This window comes from Colobus angolensis, unplaced genomic scaffold, assembly GCF_000951035.1.
Source record: "Colobus angolensis palliatus isolate OR3802 unplaced genomic scaffold, Cang.pa_1.0 Scaffold158, whole genome shotgun sequence".
NCBI lineage: Eukaryota > Metazoa > Chordata > Mammalia > Primates > Cercopithecidae > Colobus > Colobus angolensis.
This window is the reverse complement of record NW_012114688.1, coordinates 4,764,112-4,786,087: the sequence shown is the minus strand read 5'-3', so window position 1 is coordinate 4,786,087 and position 21,976 is coordinate 4,764,112. Positions and strand designations below refer to the sequence as shown.

General features: G+C 35.0%; 1 protein-coding gene across 1 annotated transcript in view; it reads left to right on the top strand.

Moving 5' to 3' along the window:
* Window positions 1-21,976, top strand: part of LRRC40 (leucine rich repeat containing 40) — a 72,485-nt gene that overhangs the window by 8,937 nt on the left and 41,572 nt on the right. The window contains exons 2-6 of the mRNA XM_011936899.1: window positions 9,540-9,721; window positions 11,466-11,539; window positions 13,874-14,003; window positions 18,000-18,123; window positions 20,218-20,360. Of these exons, the coding sequence (XP_011792289.1) occupies window positions 9,540-9,721; window positions 11,466-11,539; window positions 13,874-14,003; window positions 18,000-18,123; window positions 20,218-20,360 (653 nt within the window). The remainder of the gene's footprint in view (window positions 1-9,539; window positions 9,722-11,465; window positions 11,540-13,873; window positions 14,004-17,999; window positions 18,124-20,217; window positions 20,361-21,976) is intronic.

Genomic DNA, 21,976 nt, shown 5'->3' with positions numbered 1-21,976 from the left:
CCCTTTTTATACTACTGTTGTTAGGGCCTAGCATTTAAGTGTCAATGGGGACCTCTCATTTAATCAACAAGGCGACTGGGGACCAGAGAATGCCATATTAGGTTACTGACCAATATAATTAGTTGCAGTGTTTAAACCACAGCCTTAGGTCCCTGACTCTTAGATCAGTGGTCTGTCTGAGATACCATACCGTGTATCATAGTTTAACATGTTTACTGTTTTTTGGAAGATAGGAATTGACATAGGCTAGGATATGGACCTTAATGAGAATTGGACATGATTTTCTGCCTTAAGGAAATAATTACTGTCGTTACCGTGGGTGATCGTGATATCTATGAAGTTGTCCAAAAAAGTCAAAAAAGATTTTTAAATCTCATGGTTTGTTGCTCCTACAGTTTACTGGCTACATTTTTTTTTTTTTTGAGATGGAGTCTCACTCTGTTGCCCAGGCTAGAGTGCAATGGTGTGATCTTGGTTCACTGCAACCCCTACCTCCCGAGTTCAAGAGATTCTCCTGCATCAGCCTCCCAAGTAGCTGGGATTACAGGCACCTGCCACTACGCCCAGCTAATTTTTTTTTTTTTTTTTTTTTTTGTATTTTTAGTAGAGAAGGGGGTTTCACCATGTTGGTCAGGTTGGTCTCGAACTCCTGACCTCAGGTGATCCACCTGCCTTGGCCTCTCAAAGTGCTGGGATTATAGGCATGAGCCACTGTGCCCAGCCACATTCTTTCATCCTTCTGTGCAAACACCATTTTAAGCATGTTTTTTATTTCTTCTCTGTCTCTTTATCCACCCGTATCATAAATATTCTCCCCAAACTAGGTAGTTCTCTGTGATCAACCCATTCGTGAGTCCTCATTTCTATAGTTAGCTGTTACCAGTGGAAAAAAAGAGTAAGACGGTTTGCTTAAAAAAAAAAAGAAAAAAAAAAAAAAAAAAAAAAAAGCCGGGGGTTGGGGGGCTAGGTGTGATTGCTCATGATTATAATCCCAGCACTTTGGGAGGCCAAGGTGGGAGGATCACTTGAGACTAGGAGTTCGAGACCAATCCGGGCAACATAATGAGACCCTGTCTCTACAAAAAATTTACAAATAAGCTGGATGTGGTGGCACATGCCTGTAGTCCTCATAGTTCCAGCTACTTGGAAGATGAAAGCAGGAGGTGCATCCTGAAGCCATGAGTTCGAGGCTGCAGTGAGCTATGATCACACTACTGCACTCCAGCCTGGGTGACAGGCTCTCAAAAAAAAAAAAAAAATCTTTTTTTCCCCCCACTATTTTTTAGGGCCATGTTGTCCATTGTGGAAACCTGTACTCGTGTTGGCTTTTTAAATTTTAAATAATCAAAATTAAATAAGATTAAAAATCAAGTTCATCAGTTACTTTAACTACATTGCAAGTGCCATATGTGGCTAGTAGTAGCTATCCTATTGAATAGTGCCAATGTAGGGCATTTACGTCATTGTAGAAAGTTCTGTTGAGCCATGCGGCTTAAGGATATTGTATCTACCCTGTGATATATATTATATGTGTATATTTTCCCCATAGAATTGCCTTGATGTGTTATATCACCTATATTTTAAAATTATTCTTTTATGGGGTTAACGTTATTGAAGTATCATTTACAAAGAGTATGTTGCATCCATTTTAAGTGTACAGTTCAATGAGTTTTGACAAATATATACCATCATGTAACCAGTACTACAATCAAGATATAGAACATTTCTAACATCTTGAAAAGTTTACTTGTGCCCCTTTGCTGTCAGTCCTACTGTTGGCTCCACATAACTACGGATCTGCTTTTTGTCAATGTAGATTAATTTTACTTCTTTTAAAATTACATGTAAATGAAATATTACATTTGCTATTTTTTCTTTTTCGCTTAAGGCTTCTTTTGTTTAGAATCATATTTTTGAGGTTCATCCATGTTGTTTATATCAGTTGTTCTTTTTTTATTCTTTCTTGAGACAGAGTCTCCCTCTGTTGCCCAGGCTAGAGTGCAAGTGTCACAATTGTAGCTCACTGCAACTTCCCAAGTATCCGGGACTCATGGTGTATGCCACCATGCCTGGCTAATTTTTTTGTTTTTAATAGAGACAGAGTCTTGCTCTTTTTCCCAGGTTGGTCTCAAACTTCTGGGCTCAAATGATCCTCCTGCTATGGTCTCCCAAAGTGCTGCAGTTATGGGCATGAGCCACCACGCCCAGCAGTTTTTTAAATTGCTGCATAGATGTAAATGACAAGTTGATAGGTGCTGACGAGTTGATGGGTGCAGCACACCAACATGGCACAAGTATACATATGTAACAAACCTGCACGTTGTGCACATGTACCCTAGAACTTAAAGTACAGTAATAATAATAAAAAAATTGCTGCGTAATAGTCCATTTGTGTATACAATTCAATTTATCCATTAATCTGTTGATGGACATTTAAGTGGTTTCCAGTTTTTGGCTGTTATGAATAAAATTGCTATAAGCTTTTTTGTACAGTCTTTTTTTTTTCTTAGAAACATTTCATAGGTCTTATAAACAGAAGGCATGTCTGTGTCTTGGGCAGTGGTGAGATAAGGTGGTGGATCTCTGTGCCTCATGTATAAGTTTTTGTGTAGACATACCATTTCTGTTGAATCCATACCTGACAATGGAATTGCTGTATTGTGTAGTAGTTAGTAGTAAGTATAGGTCCTGGCATGGTGGCTCACACCTGTAATCCCAGCAATTTGGGAGGTCAAAGCGGGTGGATCACTTGAGACCAGTGTGGCCAACATGGCGAAACCCCGCCTCTGCTAAAAACACAAAAATTAGTTGGGCGTGGTGGCACATGCCTGAAAGTCCAGCTGCTGCTCCGGAGGCTGAGGCAGAGAATTGCTTGAACCCGGGAGGCGGAGGTTGCAGTGAGCCAGGATCGTGCCACTGCACTCCAGCTTGGGTGAGAAAGTGAGACCCTGTCTCAAAAAATCCCAGAAAGTGTTTATTTAACCTAAGAATTCATCAAACTGTTTCCCACTAGCAACATATGAGAGATTCAGTTGCTTCACATCATTACCAGCACTTTGTGTTGTCATCTTTTAAATATTAACCATTCTTGTGGCTGTGTTGGCATAATTTTTTGTGGTTTTAATTTGTATGTCCTTTAAAACTAATGATGTTTAGCATCTTTTCTACCACCTCTTAGCCATTTGTGTATCTTCTGTTAAGTGTTTGTTCCAATTTTTGTCTTTTTTTCTTTTAATAGGGTTTTATTCTTGGGTAACAAGATTTTATATATATTTGAGACACAACTCCCTCTCAGATATCTGTATGAGTATCTGTCTAATATTTTCTCCCAGTGTAGCTTATTTTCTTAATGGTATTTTTAGAAACATGTATGTTATACATTTTTATGGAATCTAAGTTATCAATTGTTTTTCTTTTATGATGAGCTTTTTCTGTCCCAAGACATTTTTTGCCTATCTGAAGGCTGTGAAAATTTTTTCCTCTGTTTCTTTTAGAATTTTTATAGTTTCATCATTTACATATAAGTCTGTGGTCCATTTGGAGTTAATTTTTGAGTGTGTCACAAGGTAAAGGTTGAGGTTCATTTTTATAGTTTATTTTATAGTTATTCCAGTACCATTTGTTGAAAACATGATTCATTTTTGTTAAATTCTATTGGCACCTTTGTTGAAAATCAATTTTCAGTATTTTATTGTGTGGAATGTTTTCTGAACTCTTTTTCCATTGACCTATATGCTAATACTACACTATCCTTATGCTTATGCTAATCCTTATGCTAATACTACACTATCTTGACAAATGTAGCTTTATGGTCAGACTTGGAATCAAATACTGTAAAGTCTCCTGTTTTGTTCTTTTATTTCAAAATTGTTTGACCTAATTTAGTTATTTTGCATTTCAATACACATTTTAGAATTGGCTTGTTAATTTCTACAGAAAAGCTTTCTAGGATTTTTACTAGGATTGTGCTGAATCTATAAGTCACTTTGGGGAAAAGCAACATCTTTATAATATGGAGTTTTCCAAGCTGTCTTATGTTACATTTCTTTACTTATCTAGACCTTTAAGTTTTCATAGCAATGTTTTGTATTTTCGTGTACAGATCTTGTACATATTTTGTAAATTTAATACTCTTTCATGGTTTTGTCTTGTACTGTAAATCTTTTAACATTTAAAAAACTTTTTATTTGATTGCTAATACATAGAAACGTGGTTGATTTTTCTATATGGAGCATGAATTTTGTGACCGTTCTAAACTCATTGATTGCATATAATTTTTTTGTAGATTCCTTAGCACTTTGTATATAGATGATCATGTTGTCTGTTAATCAGGACAGTTTTACTTCTTGTCCAATCTGAATGCCTTTTGTTTCTTTTATTTATTTCTTTTTTTTTTCTTTTCATCTTACTGCATTGGTCAAGACCTCTGGTAAAATATTAAAGTAGTGAGAATGAGCATCCTTGCCTTGTATACTCTTTTAGAGAGAAAGCAGTGTGTCTTCCACCATTAAGTATGATGTTAGTTTTAGGTTTTTCACAGATGCCCTTTATAAGACTGAAGGAGTTCCCTTTGATTCCCAGTTTTCTGAGTTTTTATTGTTGAATTTTGTCAGATGCTTTTTTTTTGTATGTCAACAATCACATAGTATTTTAAATTTTTCTGTTAATATGGTAGATTGTATTGATTAATTTTCAAATGGTAAACCAGCCTTGCAGTCCTAAGATAACTCACACTTGATCATGATATATTATCCTTTTTATATAGAGTTGCAAAATTTGTTTAGGAATTTGGGTCTATAATCATTAGATATGTTGGCCTGTAGTTTTTGTTTTATTTTCTCTTTTAATGTGTTTATCTGCTTTTGGCATCAGAGTAAGACTGGCCTTATAAGATGAATTGGGAACTGTTCTTTTCTCTATGTTTTGAAAGAGCTTGTGTAGAATTAGTATTATTTTTGCTCTAAATGTCTGGTAGAATTCACCAGTGAAAATGTCTGCCTGAAATTTTCTTTGTGGGGAGTTTTAAGTAGCTAATTCAATTTCTTTAGTAGATGCAAGGCTACTTTCTATTGTGGTTGTGCTTTTTTTTTCTATTCTAGGGGTTTATCCATTTCGTCCAAGTTATTGGATTTGTTGGCATGAAGTTGTTCATAATATACCCTTATCTTTTTAACATCTGTAGGATCTATGACATTCTCACTTTGATTCCTGATTTTGATAATTTGTTTCTTCTTTTTTTTTCCTTCATCTGTCTAACTAAGGGTTTATCAATTTATTAGTCTTTTTATATAAGTATTTTTTATTGCTTTTTCTCTGTTTCTATCTCATTGATTGCTACTTTTTATTTCCTTGCTTCTGCTTTCTTTGGATTTAATTAATTCTTTTTTCTAGATTCCTAAGATTGTAGCTTAGATCATTGTGGGATGGGGTTATAGATGAAGCAACAGGAGACATGTGCTGATAATTGTTAGAACTGGACAATGGATACATGGAGTTTTATTCCATTATACTGTTTTTTTTTTAAACGTTTATTTTAGGTTCAAGGGTACGTGTGCAGGTTTGTTACATAGATAAACTTGTGTCACAGGGGTTTGTTATACAGATTACTTTATCACCCAGGTACTAACCCTCATACCCGTTAGTTATTTTTTTCTGATCCTCTCCCTCTTCCCACCTTCCACCCTCAAGAGGACCCCAGTGTCTGTTGTTCCTTTCTTTGTGTTCATGAGTTCTCATCATTTAGCTCCCACTTGTAAGTGAGAACATAGAGTATTTGGTTTTCTTTTCCTTTGTTAGTTTGCTAAGGATAATAGCCTCCAGCTCCATCCACGTTCCTGAAAAAGGCATGATCTTGTTCTTTTTCATGGCTGGATAGTATTCCATGATGTATATGTACCACATTTTCTTTATCCAGTCTGTCAGTAATGGGCATTTAGGTTGATTTCATGTTTTTGCGATTGTGAATAGTGCTACAATGAATATTTGCATGCATGTGTCCTTTTGGCAGAATGACTTATATTCTTCTGGGTATGTACCCAGTAATAAGATTGCTGGGTCAAATGGTAGTTCTGTTTTTACCTCTTTGAGGAATCGCCATCCTGCTTTCTAAAATGGTTGAACTGATTTACACTCCTGCAAACAGTGTATAAGGGTTCCCCTTTCAGCAAAGTTTCAGGATACAAAATCAATGTACAGAAATCACTAGCATTCCTATACACCAACAACAGCTAAGCAGAGGGTCAAATCAGGAAGGCAATCTCATTCACAGATGCTGCAAAAAGAATAAAATACCTAGAATACAGCTAACCAGGGAGGTGAAAGATCTGTACAATGAGAATTACAAAACACTGCTCAAAGAAATCAGGGATGACAGAAACAAATGGAAAAACATCCCATGCTCATGGATAGGAAGAATCAATATCGTTAAAATGGTCATACTGCCCAAAGCAACTTACAGATTCAGTGCTATTCCTACCAAACTACCAATGACATTCTTCACAGGACTAGAAAAAAACTATTTTAAAATTCATGTGGAACCAAAAAAGAGTCCAAAGAACCCAGGCAATTCTAAGCAAAAAGAACAAAGCTGGAGGCATCACACTACCTGATTTCATTATGCTACTCTTTAAATGTATGTATATGTTTGAAATTTTTTTATAATATCGAACTCCATAGTAATTATTTTCATATTTATATGCTATTGACATTCATTTTTACGTGGGTAGTTTCTATTTTAGATATTGGTAAACTATTTGTAGGATAGCTCCACAGAATTTCTTTTTTTTTTTTTTGAAACAGAGTCTCGCTCTGTCGCCCAGGCTGGAGTGCAGTGGCTGGATCTCAGCTCACTGCAAGCTCCGCCTGCCAGGTTTACGCCATTCTCCCGCCTCAGCCTCCTGAGTAGCTGGGACTACAGGCGCCCGCCACCACGCCCAGCTAGTTTTTTGTATTTTTTTAGTAGAGACGAGGTTTCACAGTGTTAGCCAGGATGGTCTCGATCTCCTGACCTCGTGATCCGCCCGTCTTGGCCTCCCAAAGTGCTGGGATTACAGGCTTGAGCCACCGCGCCTGGCCTCACAGAATTTCTTAACATTTAAGACTGTATATGCTTTATAGTGGTTCTTATGGGACAGTTGCAACAGTGACATGAATCTTGATGCTGTAAACTCTGGAAGAAATTGGGATACCTCAAAAACAATTAGTGGGGAAAAGAATGAGTAGTAAGTAATTGTTTATGGAAAAGCTAATGGATATATGTTCAATAATAGTACAATATCAACATGTATCTGCCCCTTGATAGTTCCCACAAAGACCAAGTTTGTTAATAAAAATATCTGAATAGTAATAATAAAACATTAATACTCAGTATAGTTGATGGGTAACAGGTATTTTTGTTATGTTATGTATAAATTTCTTGTTATCCCCACCTTTCTCCATCCAGAAAAAGCCATTTGTTATTACATTGCTTTTTAGGTATAATGGCATTAATATACCTATGTATAGATGTTAGAAAAAATGCATGCACAAATATTCTATGTCTCATCTTTAGGAGTAGAATTGTGCATCTCACATAGCTTTTTCTATATACTTCTTTAGTGTTTTGTATTGTTTTATCTTGTCTTTTTTAATCTGGAGCTTTCTGTTTGTGACTCATACTATATGGCACATTAGTAGTTTTTTTTTTTTCCCAAGAGTCATATTTATTTTTAGAAAAATATATGTGTGACCACATTTCTGTTGGCTGCTTTTTTGTCAGTAAATTCACATGCCAATTGTTGGCTGATCTCCTTTTCTCTTTTATACTTAACTAATTATCCATACCTGCATACCAAAATAACAATGATGATGATAAGTTGTGTGGTGCTTTCGCTCTCAAATCAGTCAAGAATGGTAAAGTTATTTTATTTTGCTTTGCTTTAAAAGTAAACTTCCGTCCACAAAGAGAAACACAGGTGGATTCATATTTTATTTTGCTAATACTTAACGAAGATTCAGTGGTTGAAGAGTAGAGAAACAGAGAATACCTAATCAGACATAAGGAGTAAGAGAGGGACCTTATAATTTATTTTAATACGAATGTAGATAGCTCAGTTTTTTTCTTTTTCTTTTTTTTAAGTTTTTTTTTAAGAGACAGGGTCTCACTCTGTTTCCCAGGCTGGAGTGCCATGGTGTGATGACAGTTACTTACTGAACTTCAAAGTCTTGGGCTCAGGCAATCCTCCTGCCTCAGGCTCCCAAGTAGTAGGACTACAGGTGTGTGCCATCACACCAGTTGATTTTTTTTTTTTTTTAAGAGATAGGGTTTTGCTTTGATGCCTAGGCTGGTCTCAAACTCATGGCCTCAAGTGATCCTCCCACCTTGGCCTCCCAAAGTGCAGGGATTATAGCTCTGAGCCGCCACACCTGGCTAGCTCATTTTTTGAGTGAGTATAAGTTTCATGCAGGGGCTTGGCTTTGCTTCTGTAACACCATTTTATCTGATTAATCATCCAAAACTGCACTTAAGTGTCCTGAATCTGAAACTTTGACTATACCTTTTCACATAATCTCTGATGGTTTTGAAATTATAGCCTGTGGCAGCAAGATATAACCAATTTTTGCTTTGATTAATACCAGCTTGAAGTTCTACATCATCCCTAAATGTAGTCCTACTTTAACAAGGAGTGAAGGACTGTATTTAAAATAGTTCTGCTACAACACTACAGCGTTCTACCTTCTGGAGCTTCAAATTATCCCTGCTTAATTTGTACAGTCTTGTTTTCTATACAGGTGTTGTCACTTGCTGCAGTAGCATAACACAGTGTTGTATGGTGCCATAAGAAATAAAATTATATGTCAGATAAAATAGAGAGTAGCTACCAAAGTCAGATATTTCTCCCAAATGTTAATAGAAAGCAAAACAATATAGCACTTCTAGGCATTGAATCACATCTGTGGTACTTGTCTAGCTTTGTAACCCTGGCCAAATTATACATTCTCTTTGTGCTCTATTTTTCTCATCCATCCGATGGGAATAATAACACCTACTTTGCAGAATTGTTCCAAGGTTTAGATGAATTATTATGTTAGAAATATTTGTAAGTGTTAGCTATTATTACTAGTTCTTTCTGAGCCTTAGTATATACTTTTGTTATAAAAGTTATTACATATACATGTTGATTTCCATGCCTTCTTTGTTAATCTGTTAGCCTGATGGTAAAATGCATTCTTTGTCTTACATATTTACCACAATGTGCTGTGCAGTGTATGTGCTTTTCAGTGTATGTAAACCTAGTAAATATAGTTGAATGAAGGTTAGAGTGGAAGCTAATATGTAGAAGACATATTATTGATATATAGCCTTTTAAAATAAAATCAACTTTCACTCTAGTTACAATTCTTGCTATTTGACTTATTTTTTGTTTCAGAAAATGTTTTTCAATAGATAAATGGAATGGCTATTATAAAAGTATGTCACTTAGTATCTAGTTCTTGTTTTCATCTGTTTTTTGTTTTTGTTTTTGTTTTTGTTTTTTCTGGTGTGGTGCTGATGGAACTAGTGCCGCAGTGTGTCTGGAGAATAAATGTGGATATCCCTGAGGAAGCTAATCAGAATCTTTCGTTTGGTGCTACTGAAAGATGGTGGGAGCAGACAGATTTGACCAAACTCATAATATCAAACAATAAACTTCAGTCACTTACAGATGACCTACGACTCCTGCCTGCACTGACTGTTCTTGATGTAAGTTGACTGACTATAAATATGGATTATTAATTGAAGAGACTCTAAAGCTAAATTTAGGCTTTGATAGCAGAAAACCTTTCATGTTGAGTTGGTAATGCAAGGACAGATAGTAAATTATTATGCTAGGCATAGCATAATGGTTAAAAGTGCAGGATTGGAGCACTAAGTTTCTAATTCTGACTTCTGCTACTAAATGGTGGTGTGACCTGGGAAGAGTTACCTCTCTGTACCTTAGTCTCCACATCTATAAACCAAGACTGATACTACTACCTATTTAAAAATTTTGTTTGTATAATTAAATAAGTTAATGAATACAAACAGAATCAATATTCAACAAGTGTTTATTTCTGCTCATCTTTTTTTCTTATTATTACTATTTTGCACAGGCAAAATGGTGGCATGATCATGGCTCACTGCAGCCTTAAACTTATGGGATCCAGCAATTCTCCTGCCTCAGTCTCCCAAGTAGCTGGGACTATAGGTGCATGCCAGCACGCCCGGCTATTTTTTTGTGTGTGTAGAGACGAGGGTCTCACTATGTTTCCAAGACTGGTCTTGAACTCCTGTCCTCAAACTCTCCTCCTGCCTCAGCCTCCCAAGTGCTGGGATTACAGGCATGAGCTACTGCACCTGGCATATTGTTACTATTTTTATCATCATTATTCTAGATATTAAAGCAGGTCTGTATGTATATATACTACTTGCCTTCAACCTCATTGAGTTCAATTATTGAACTTAAATTTTTTGTGTTTTTATTCAGGGATTCTTTTTAGTCCTTTGTTGCCATGTCCTGTGGTAAAGGGAAGCATGAGTAGTATATTTCAGAACCTGCAGGCTTCACAATCTGGTATACTTTACTTATCAACGTAAAAAATCCTCCAGTTCATGTGTAGAAAAGTAGAATCTAAACAGATCAATTTTTAGGGACCTTTTTATTTTCTTAATTTGTAAAATGAATGGATTGGCTTACTCTAAGGTTCTTTCTGCCTTAAAAACTATGATTCTGTGAGAACATGAGAAAAGTCTTTTTCTCTTTTCTCATATAATTTTTGTATATATTGACATAAATCATGTCATCAGAGAGCTGCTTTTAGTTTCTAACCCCCTCATCTCTTCTTTGAAATTGAAACTCTACTCAATGAATTGAAATTTTTCTTAGTATAATATTTAAAGTGGATGACTTAACACTTCAAGATTTCTCTCCCTTCCCCTCCCCTTGTCTCCTCTCCTCTCTTCCATTTTTTGAGACAGGGTCTCACTCTGTAGCCCAGGCTGGAGTGCAGTGGCATAATCTGGGCTCACTGCAACCTTGACCTCCTAGGGTCAAGCGATCTTCCCACCTCAGCCTCCTGAGTAGATGGGGCTACATGTGTGCACCTGCATGCCTGACTAATTAGAATTTTTTTTTTCCTAGAGACAAGATCTCACTAATTTGCACAGGCTAGTCTTAAACTCCTGGGTACAAGCAATTTGCCTTCTTTGGCCTCTCAAAGTTCTAGGATTACAGGTATGAGCCACTGCACCTGGCCTTACTTCATGATTTCTGAACAGCCATTTGGTCATCTTCAAACTGTTCTACATACAGAACAAGTATGTTGAACAGTAGTTTGGTAGTTCAACTTATTGCCATTGAATTTGAGGAACAGGAGATTATTGACTAATAGTTTTGCACACAGGCAAAGCTTATATATTGTTAGTGATAAGACTAAAAATATTGTCTTTGTCTTTTAAAAACTTTTAGATACATGATAATCAGCTGACATCCCTTCCTTCTGCTATAAGAGAGCTAGAAAATCTTCAGAAACTTAATGTCAGGTAAAAATTAAGCTTATTTACTTCTGTTATTGCCGTTATAATGGTTTAAATTTAATATTCTTTACATTTTGTCAACATTAAAAAAATCTTTGAATTCTCTCAGAAAGTAAAGCAGAATAAGAATTTTAAGTTTTTTAAAGCTTTAATTCTTCATTTGTATGTTTTTTTCTTTGTTTTAGCATTACCCCCATGATTTCTGATTTTACAAATGCAAGGCTAGTTGATTTTTTTTAAATGCTTAAATTTTTTTTTTTTAATAAAACAATTCTTAGTGGTTTGTTATTGTAGTAAACTTCTTTGTTGACATCTCAACTTTTAAGTTACCTTCTAAAAAATATCTAAACAATAATGAAGAAATGTAAAACAATTCTTTCATAAATGAAATATCTCATAGTTTTTGTTAGTAGTCATTTTTAAACTTCTCCAAGGACTCCTGGGGTTCTACAGATATGTTTTTTGTAACTTCATGGACATACTGGTACATGGGCTGTTCAGTGGCAAAGGGTCTAGCTAACTGCTTTCTGATACATACCCAGACTTTTAGGCAATAATAACTTTGCCTTATGTTTGTTATATAGACAGGCTATCAGAAAGGAGATTTAAAGAGGTCTTATTTTGGAGTAGAAATAAATGGATTAAGAACTGAAAGCATAGTTTGAAAAACTGTGGCTTATAAAATAGGTACGGTTACAGAGCTATGTAACAATATAGTCAAGTTTGTTTTCTGGAGATAAGCTAACTGGTTTGAGGGAAAATAGTCCCTCCCAGTAACACTCCTTGTTTGATGGAAAACACAAAATTACCATTGGCCAGTGAAAATATATATACATAAAAAGGTGCTAATTATTTAGAACTCTATCAGAGTATCTTCCCCTTACAAGTCAAAGGCATAGACGTGGCCTGTAAAGACAAGAGTGGGGATTGTTGAGAGGAAGAGAAGAAGCAGTAAGTGTTGAGTGACATGGCTTAAGTTTTAGATTGTATACTTAAGAGTATGCAGGTATGCTCTCAGTGGAGAAGTTTAAAAAAAAGTATGAACCTTACGATGGAATAATTAGCTAAGAAAAGGAGATGGAGGAAATATATAGCTAAAATTACATCTCTTCCCAGTTAGATCCCTATCAAGTATGCAAAGATTTCAGCTAAGTAACCAGTAACAGTAACTGACGTAACAATATTACTGGTTCTTGTTTTAGAAGACATCTTTTGACTTTTTTTGTCCCAACAAGTTTTATTTTACTGTAATTTAGGGTTATTGTAAGCACCTTATATTTCCCATTTTCCCCCTGTTATTTGTAAAGTAACTGTATATGGCATGAAAATAGCATGGAATTCATAAGTGAATATTTAAGTTGTGATAAACCTGGGAACTAGTTCAGTCATCTCTTAATTATCACGGAGTGTATCATCCTCCATGATTTGGGACTTCTAAACCATTACACTGAATATCTCTCCAGAAGGGCTTAACTGAAAAGACCAAGTATGAAGAAGAGTGGAATTGCGTATTACATTCAACTTGACATCCTAGGTCCTCAAACCAAAATAGCTATTTTTGCCTTAAAGCCGAATCTCCATGTAAGATGTAACTCCATTGTGGTATATGTGTGCATATAGTTTTGTCAAAATTCTGAAAGTCAGTTATAGTATGTATTAGTCCGTTTTCATGCTGCTGATAAAGACATACCCGAGACTGGGAAGAAAAAGAGATATAATTGGACTTACAGTTCCACATGGCTGGGAATGCCTCAGAATCATGGTGGGAGGCAAAAGGCACTTCTTACATGGCAGCGGCGGGAGAAAAATGAGGAAGATGCAAAATTGGAAACCCCTGATAAAACCATCAGATCTAGTGAGACTTATTCACTACCACAAGAACAGTATGGGGGAAACCACCCCCATGATTCATATTATTTCCCACCGGGTCCCTCTCACAACACATGAGAATTATGGGAGTACAATTCAAGATGAAATTTGTGTGGTAACATAACCAAAGCATATCACAGTATAACAAATTAAGAGCCTAGAATGTCCTATCATATTGCATGTCACATCAAGAGTTGATTATAAGCATGCAATCAAAACATCACAAATTATTTATGTTTGGTTAAAAGCCTTTATTATGTTATTTTTCTTTGAAACCCCAATGTGGTTACTTTAGATTACTATTATTATAATGAGTACATAGTTTTGGATATGAATTTTGATAAGTACTTAAAATTAGTAACTATATTTGATTTTTGTGAGTCCAGTGTCATTGGTTAGCAAGAAATGTCTTTGATAAATATTTATTGTATTGCCACTAAATTATTCATCATTTATTTTATCAACCAATAGCCATAACAAACTGAAAATACTCCCTGAAGAAATTACAAACCTGAGAAACCTGAAGTGCCTGTATCTCCAGCATAATGAACTAACCTGCATATCAGAGGGATTTGAACAACTTTCCAATTTAGAAGATTTAGTAAGTTGTGATTTTCCAATTTTTATATAATTCTGGGCTGGTGGGATTTTTCATCAGGCTGAGAAATTAGATATATGATTGAAACTGGGAACATGGAAAACTGATTTTGTGATTAGATTATCAGAAATGTGCATTTCAGTTAGATAGCTAAATTTGTCATTGTAAATTTGGTTTTCCTGTATTATGAAATCAACTTGAAGTATTAATTTAGGAAGAGTTTGGGAAGGGTGCAGTGAAGATTACTTTGTTATCCAGAGGCTTTACAGCATAGCAGAATAGAGGAAAGTTGTATTTGGCATATACCAATTCTCTTTTCTATGCCCATTTCCATTTCCTTCTTTATATTACCTGTGACCCTTCTGCCTTCCAGATGCCCAGGTAATTCACTGAAGGTCCGTCTTCTCTACTTTTCAAAATGGCCACACTTCCTGGCAAAATTTTAATTCTATTGTTTCACTTATCTTAAACAGAGAATACCATAAAGCAATACAAATATTATTTTAGTCATATATTATTATTATTTTATTTTTGGGGGACAGGGTCTCACCTTATCACCCAGACTGGAGTGCAGTGGTGCGATCTCACTCACTGCAACCTCCACCTCCCAGGTTCAAGTGATTCTCCTGCCTCAGCCTCCTGAGTAGTTGGGATTACAGGCATGTACCACTACTGCCTGGCTAATTTTTATATTTTTAGTAGAGATGGGGTTTCACCATGTTGGCCAGGCTGATCTCGAACTCCTGACCTCAAATGATCCACCCACCACAGCCTCCCAAAGTTCCAGCATTACAGGCTTGAGCCACCACTGCTGGCCTAGTCGTATTATTAAGAATAATTAAAACAATAGACATTTATCTTTGAGCATTACGTATGGCAAGGTAAGCAGTTTTATCCCCTAATACAATAAGAAAGTAAAGCTGATAAAAAGGAAATTTGGAGCTGGGTGTGGTAGTTCGTGCCTGTAATTCTGTCACTTTGGGAAGCCAAAGTGGATTTTTTGAGCCCAGGAGTTTGAGACCAGCCTGGAAAACATGGCAAAACCCTGTCTCTACAAAACATACAAAAATTATCCAGGTGTGGTGGCACATACCTAAGTCTCAGCTACTCAGGAGGCTGAGGCAGGGAAGTTGCCTGAGTCAGGGAGGTTGAGGCTTTAGTGAGCCATGATTGAGCCATTGCACTCCAGCATGGGTGACAGGAGGCCCTGTCTCTCTTTTTTTTTTTTTTTTTTTTTTTTTTTTTGACGAAGTCTTGCTCTGTCTCCCAGGCTGGGGTGCAGTGGCCGGATCTCAGCTCACTGCAAGCTCCGCCTCCTGGGTTTACGCCATTCTCCTGCCTCAGCCTCCCGAGTAGCTGGGACTACAGGCGCCCGCCACCTCGCCCGGCTAATTTTTCGTATTTTTAGTAGAGACGGGGTTTCACCGTGTTAGCCAGGATGGTCTCGATCTCCTGACCTCGTGATCCGCCCGTCTCGGCCTCCCAAAGTGCTGGGATTACAGGCTTGAGCCACCGCGCCCGGCAGAGGAGACCCTGTCTCAAAGAAAGAGAGAGAGGAAAGAAAAAGAAAGAGAGAGGAAGAAAGAAAGAGACAGAGAAAAGGAAATTTGTCAAAAGTAACGCAACTGATAAGTAACAAAATTAGAATTTGCGTATAAGTCAATTTGACTCCAAAGTGTATCTATCTCTTTTTTTTCCGTTTTACCACCAAAGGAATAAGATTCCACTGTAGGCTATACCATCTGAAAGACTTTAGCTGTATTAAATCAAAGATACTAATATATAATATCTACTCCACATAGTCAATTCATATTGCATTGTTATTCTTTTCCCTTTTACATGTTTTGGAAAACTCCTGTCATTTTAGCTTGCTTTTCATTAAAGGAAGAAATTACTCCTTTTCTATTTTTGTTGTGTGTGCATCCTCTGTGATATTTCCCATCATTTGCTCTAGTGTTTAAAAGTCAAAATATATACTCTTCTCAACCATTCCTTCAATATCTTTTTGTCTTTCCATATGATCAGATCGGAAATAAGGTTTGGAAAGTAAAAGGCATAGGTAGATAAAATGAATGGCAAAGGAAGAAGCCATCAGATTTTCTTATAAAAATTGGTGGTAAAAGGTAGCAGTTGATTTAAAAGAGTCCATTTGGAGTTGAGAACTGAAAGGAAAATTTAAAATAAATAAAATTTCTACTATCCACCTTACATGTTCCCAAAGGCTCATTTGCATAATGAAAGGATGTTTCATTTCAGAATTGTGTTCTACAGACTCAGTGTCAAATAAACCATAAATGTGAGCAACAATATATTAAAACAGATTAAACACCTATAATTTAAACTAGTAATATTACTAATATATACTAGTAATGTAAGTAATAACATATAAAAACTGCTTAGCACAATGCAACTAATTAAATATTTGCTAAAGGAATGACTTGGCATAAATATGGATTAATTTATATACAGTGTATTTATGTTTTATATCAAGCAATTACTAACTGCAGTAATTATTTAACTTTATTAGTAATTTTATTTAGAATTTACAAGGGAGTTTATTAGAATTATTTGGGTTTTTAAAAATGCTTTGAAAATTTCTGAATTAAGTTTTTTGTTAATACTTATCTTAGGCTTCTTATTTTGGAATAATTCAAATATAGTAAAAGTTCTCATATACCCTACATCCAACTTTCTGTAATGTTAATATTTGATATAACCACAGGAACACTCAAATGTTCACATCGGTACAATACTAATTAAACTGCAGACTTTATTTAGATTTTCCCAGTTTTTCCACTAATGTCCTTATTTTTGTTTCAGAGTCCAGTGCAGAATACCACATTGCATTTAGTGTTACTAACTTTTGATATTATAAAATATTTATTTATTAGCAATCTTTTGATTCTTAGAGTTTTTAGTATTAGAGTTGTAGAATATGTTATGTTGTCTGTTGTAGATTATGATAATATATTGTTATTATAAAATAATTATAGCAGTATGTTTTCAAAAAAAGATTTGATCCGGTATTTTTACCTTTTTCTATCTTCTTGGTTTCTTCAGAGTTACAAAATGTTACTGTTAGATTAAATGGATTGTTTAGTGTTAGATTATTTAATGTTATATTACATGAAAATCTTCGGAATGGTTTTCCGTTCTTTAAAGGAAAACCATTTTTTCTTATTCATTGTTGCCATTGATACTACTTAACACTTTGCTGTTATGTAGTGGAGCACTTTACACCTAATTTGAGTGAGAACTTAAAGTATAATAAAAAAAAAAAAGAACAACAACAACAACAAAAAATTACCTGATTCGTAACATCGGCTTTTAAAGGGAGTTTCAAAAAAAAGTTCTCTTATAACTATTTATAGAAAAAACAAACAATCATTTAAAGAAACATTGAGGTATAGCGATTATTTAAGCAATCTTGAGTGAATGAAGAGTAGAGGGTAAACTTCTAGTACCAGTCAGAGCTGACTTGCTGAAGTCAGCAGAAGAACCAACAGAAAATATTTTTTTTCCCTCAAAAATTTGAATGGCCATTTTTTCAGCCTTATTTTTCCTTTTCTCAGGAATTTTTCTTTCTTGCAAAGATGTTTTTCATTTCACATGACAGTTTATTAATAATACGTCTAATTCTTCTTGGGCACTCGATAAATATTGGATGAATATATGAATTTTTGCATTGAAAATATGATGCATAATATGATGTAGTTTTAACAGAATCCGTTATGTAAAATAGTTTTGAAGTTAGAATTCATTTATATCCTGTCTAGTACCATTGATGAACATATAGTGGGCCTGCAGATATTGAAAAAGAATCTTGAAATGAATGATGATCTGTGAAATTTTCAGTGAATGAGGGTTACAAAACTTATCACATCTTAAGTAGTCTCTTTTATGTTGTAATTCCTTCAAAAATTTGAAATCCTTTTTAGAGCATTGTTTATTTATTTTTTTACTTGTTTATTCATTTATTTTGTCTTTCTCTTTTTAAAGGATATTTCAAACAATCGTCTTACAACTGTTCCTGCTAGTTTTTCTTCTCTGTCCAGTCTGGTGAGACTCAATCTTTCTAGTAATCAACTGAAGAGTTTGCCAGCGGAAATAGATAGAATGAAAAGTAAGCATTTTCTGTTTTATATAATACATAAATTTAAAGTTGATGCAACTTACATTTAGAAAGTAATTTTTAATATAGTTACAGAGAACTAAAGTAGTAGATTTTTATAGTGGTAAATGCGAACAATAGCAACTGGTTAGATTTTCTCCAGACCATTATTATATATCAACTGCCTAAAGAAATACTGTCATAAAGATACTTAGGCATATGAAAAAGAAGAAAATATGATTATTAGTTGTAGTAGGATTATATACCTAAGCTATACTGTCTTTCATTCATTCATTCTACATTCATAGAGAGGTTAGTCCCCTCTTACTGGTGAATCTACCTATGATATGTAGTTGTATTAAAGCTGTAGCCTCCTCATGGTCCGTAAGTAATAATGTCGAGAAATAAGTCATGTTTTGTCTGAGGTCCCAGGTTGTCAATCTTTTTTTAAAAAGACAAAATGTCAAAATTTATTGGTTCTATTAAAGTTTGCCATCAAACCATAGTATTTGAAGTATTGTAGAACTAATATTAAGGGATTAAAAAAGTCAAGGTACATTTTAGTACCTTTTAAATTAGTATACTTCATTATAAAATTCTTAAGAGTCTAAAATCATTAGTGATTTTTTTTGTTTGTTTGTTTAAAGAAACTGTTATTACCAGGCACCATGGCATGTGCCTGTAGTCCCAGTTACCCTGGTGGCTGAGGCAGGAGGATCGCTTGAGCCCAGGGAGTTCTGGGCCATAGTGCGGCTATGCTGATTGGGTGTCCACACTTAAGATCAGCATCATTATGGTGACCTCCCGTAGTGGGGGACCACCAGGTTGCCTAAGGAGGGGTGAACCAACCCAGGTCAGAAACAGAGCAGGTCAAAACTCCCATCTGATCAATAGTGGGATTGTCCCTTTGAATATCCACTACACTGAAGCCTGGGCAACATGGTGAGACCTCTTCTCTCTCTCTAAAAAAGTAAAATAAAATAGATTAATTAAAGAAACTGTTATTTTGTTATTATTTCTTAGTTGATGGTTAGTCTTTTTTTTTTTTTTTTCCTGATATTTGTAAGCCTTCTTCAATTTTAAAAACCTCCCTTTTGTGGAGCAAGTCATAGAAATGATTGCCTGCATTCAGTTGCAGATAAGTTTGAGGTAAATTTCTAAAATTGTGTTGTTTTGCTTTAGATTAATAGTTATTTGTTGTTTAAAACTGGAGTTTTAAAATGAGTTAAATCTGCCCTAAATCAAATTGATATTTTGGGGGAGTCTTTACTTGGGATACCAATAGTTAAGATTTTCCTGAATTTGTCATTTTTTTCAATAAGGATATTATAAAGAGCAGTTAAATGTAAAATATATCTAGAATGAAGATATAAGCAGCATGGACTTTTTTCATAAATTGAGTGGAAATATCTTGAGAGGTAGGAACATACAGATAAATCAACTGAAAAATACATTTGATTTTATAGTAATTTTTCTAATATCCAATGTTATGACCAGATACTTTCTGTTTCTCAGCCATGACAATGATACTTTTAAGCTGTTACACAGAGTACATTTAGTTGTACTTTAACAGAGTACCAGAACTTTATTTTTAAATGTATTATGAAAATGACCCGGATTATTGTTAAATTGCCCAGGCTGGGGTGCAATGACGTGATCATAGCTCAGTGCAACCTCTGTCTCCCAGGCTCAAGCATTCTTCCTGCCTCAACCTCCCAAGTAGCTGGGACTACAGGCATGCACCACCATGCCCAGCTGATTTTTCTTTTTATTTTTAGTAGGGACGAAGTTTCACTCTATGTTGCCCAGGCTGGTCTTGAACTCCAGAACTCAAGTGATCCGCCCACCTTGGCCCTCCCAAAGTGCTGGCATTACAGCACAACTGGCCTAAATAATAATTTTAATATTACTATTTCTCTTTAATTATAATTAAATGTAGAAAAATTTACATTTATTTAATTCAATGGTGTTTGAATATTCTTGATTATATGGCACAGGTTCATAAGTCCTCATAGTAATTTCTTACACATTCTTTAAAGTTGTATATGATCAGAAACTAATTTTTTTTCTCTAGTATTTTTGTTTTTCACTGAATATATATTGCAGGGTTGAAGCATTTGGATTGTAATTCAAATCTCTTGGAAACTATACCTCCTGAATTGGCTGGCATGGAATCACTAGAATTGCTGTATTTGCGGAGGAATAAATTACGTTTTCTACCAGAATTTCCTTCTTCTAGTCTGTTGAAGGTACTATTTAGTTGATTATTAAATAACTATTTTTTCCAAAAGTTAATTATTAAAATGCATTTTTTAAAGGAGCTAATGTTGTTTTACATTGGGACTATGTATTAGTTACAAGTACTGTGTTTTTCCTATGTTAATACTTTTCAGAATTTGAATATGATTACTTACATTAGTGGTATTTTTAGTAATACATTTTTAAAAAGAATTTTAAAAATAGAGATTTGTCCATTTCATCTGACCAGTAGTTCATAACTGGAGAAGTAGTAGATAAAGAGGCTAAAATTGTAAGTAGGAGACCTGGAATACCAACCAGGATTATGCACCTAATTCTATAAAGTGCCACCTCTTACCTTTACCTAATCATAATCAAGTATGTTTGAAATGAATTACATTCTTTTGGCTTTAAGTATGTAGAATTAATACTGTCTTCTAAATTTGCCGTGGTTTGCCTTTTTTTATATATACCTTTAAGCTCTAGTGTTAAGAGTTTATTTTAAACAGAACGATGACATATAAAATGAACTGAAAAAGTTTTCCTTTAATTAAGAATAATTTTTCATCTGATAATTATAGTTTCTAATAATGGCAAATCAGTATATAAAATAATCACTAATGAAAATGTTAAGTAACCAACTGATTACAGTTGATCATTGAACAATGCAAAGGTTATGGGCATTGACCCCCATGGACTTGAAAATCTGTGTGTAGCTTTTGACTCCCCAAAAACTAGTGGTAGTCTCCTGTTGACCAGAAGCCTTACCAATAACATAAACAGTTGATTAACATATAATTTGTATGCCATATGTATTATGTACTATGTTCTTACAATAAAGTAAGCTAGAGAAAAGAATCTTATTAAGAAAATCATAAGGAAGAGAAAATCTGTTTACTATTAATTAAATGGAAGTCAGTCATCATAAAGGCCTTCATTTTCATTGTCCTCATGTTGAGTAGGCTGAGGAGGAGGAAGAGAAGGGGTTAGTCTTGCTGTCTCAGAGATGGCAGAGGTGGAGGGAAATCCATATATAAGTGGACCTGTACAGTTCAAACCCATTGTCGTTCAAGGATCAACTGTGTTTATAGTACCATGCTGTGTTGATACCACAATTTACATCATCTGCTTACAAGATGAATCCTGTGTCTGAAATGGTGAGCAACTTCAATCTATGGTATATGTCAAGCAATTCGACTTTTCTTGTAATGTCATGACTTTTCACTCCTTCTTGGGAGAACTTTCAGCATCACTAATAGCACTTCATATTAGTCCCATGATGTTATTTGAAATTTATAGTTTTTGCAGTAAACACTGAGAAACACAAGAGAACTGCAAGAGATCATTTTTTACTGTGACACGCAATTTACTGGAGAGGTGAACTGCTCACCTGGAAATGATTAGCTTCATACAGGTTTTAAGTGGATGCTCACAACATAGGCTCACCACCGTACCAACAAGAAGTGGCAACAAAATTATTATAATAGTACAGTATGTACTACAGTTAATTTTATGTAGTTATGGTTTTTCTTTTTTTGAGGCAGAGTCTCTGATTTATTATTATTATTATTATTATTTTTTTTTGAAGCAGAGTCTTGCTCTGTCATCCAGGCTGGAGTACAGTGGT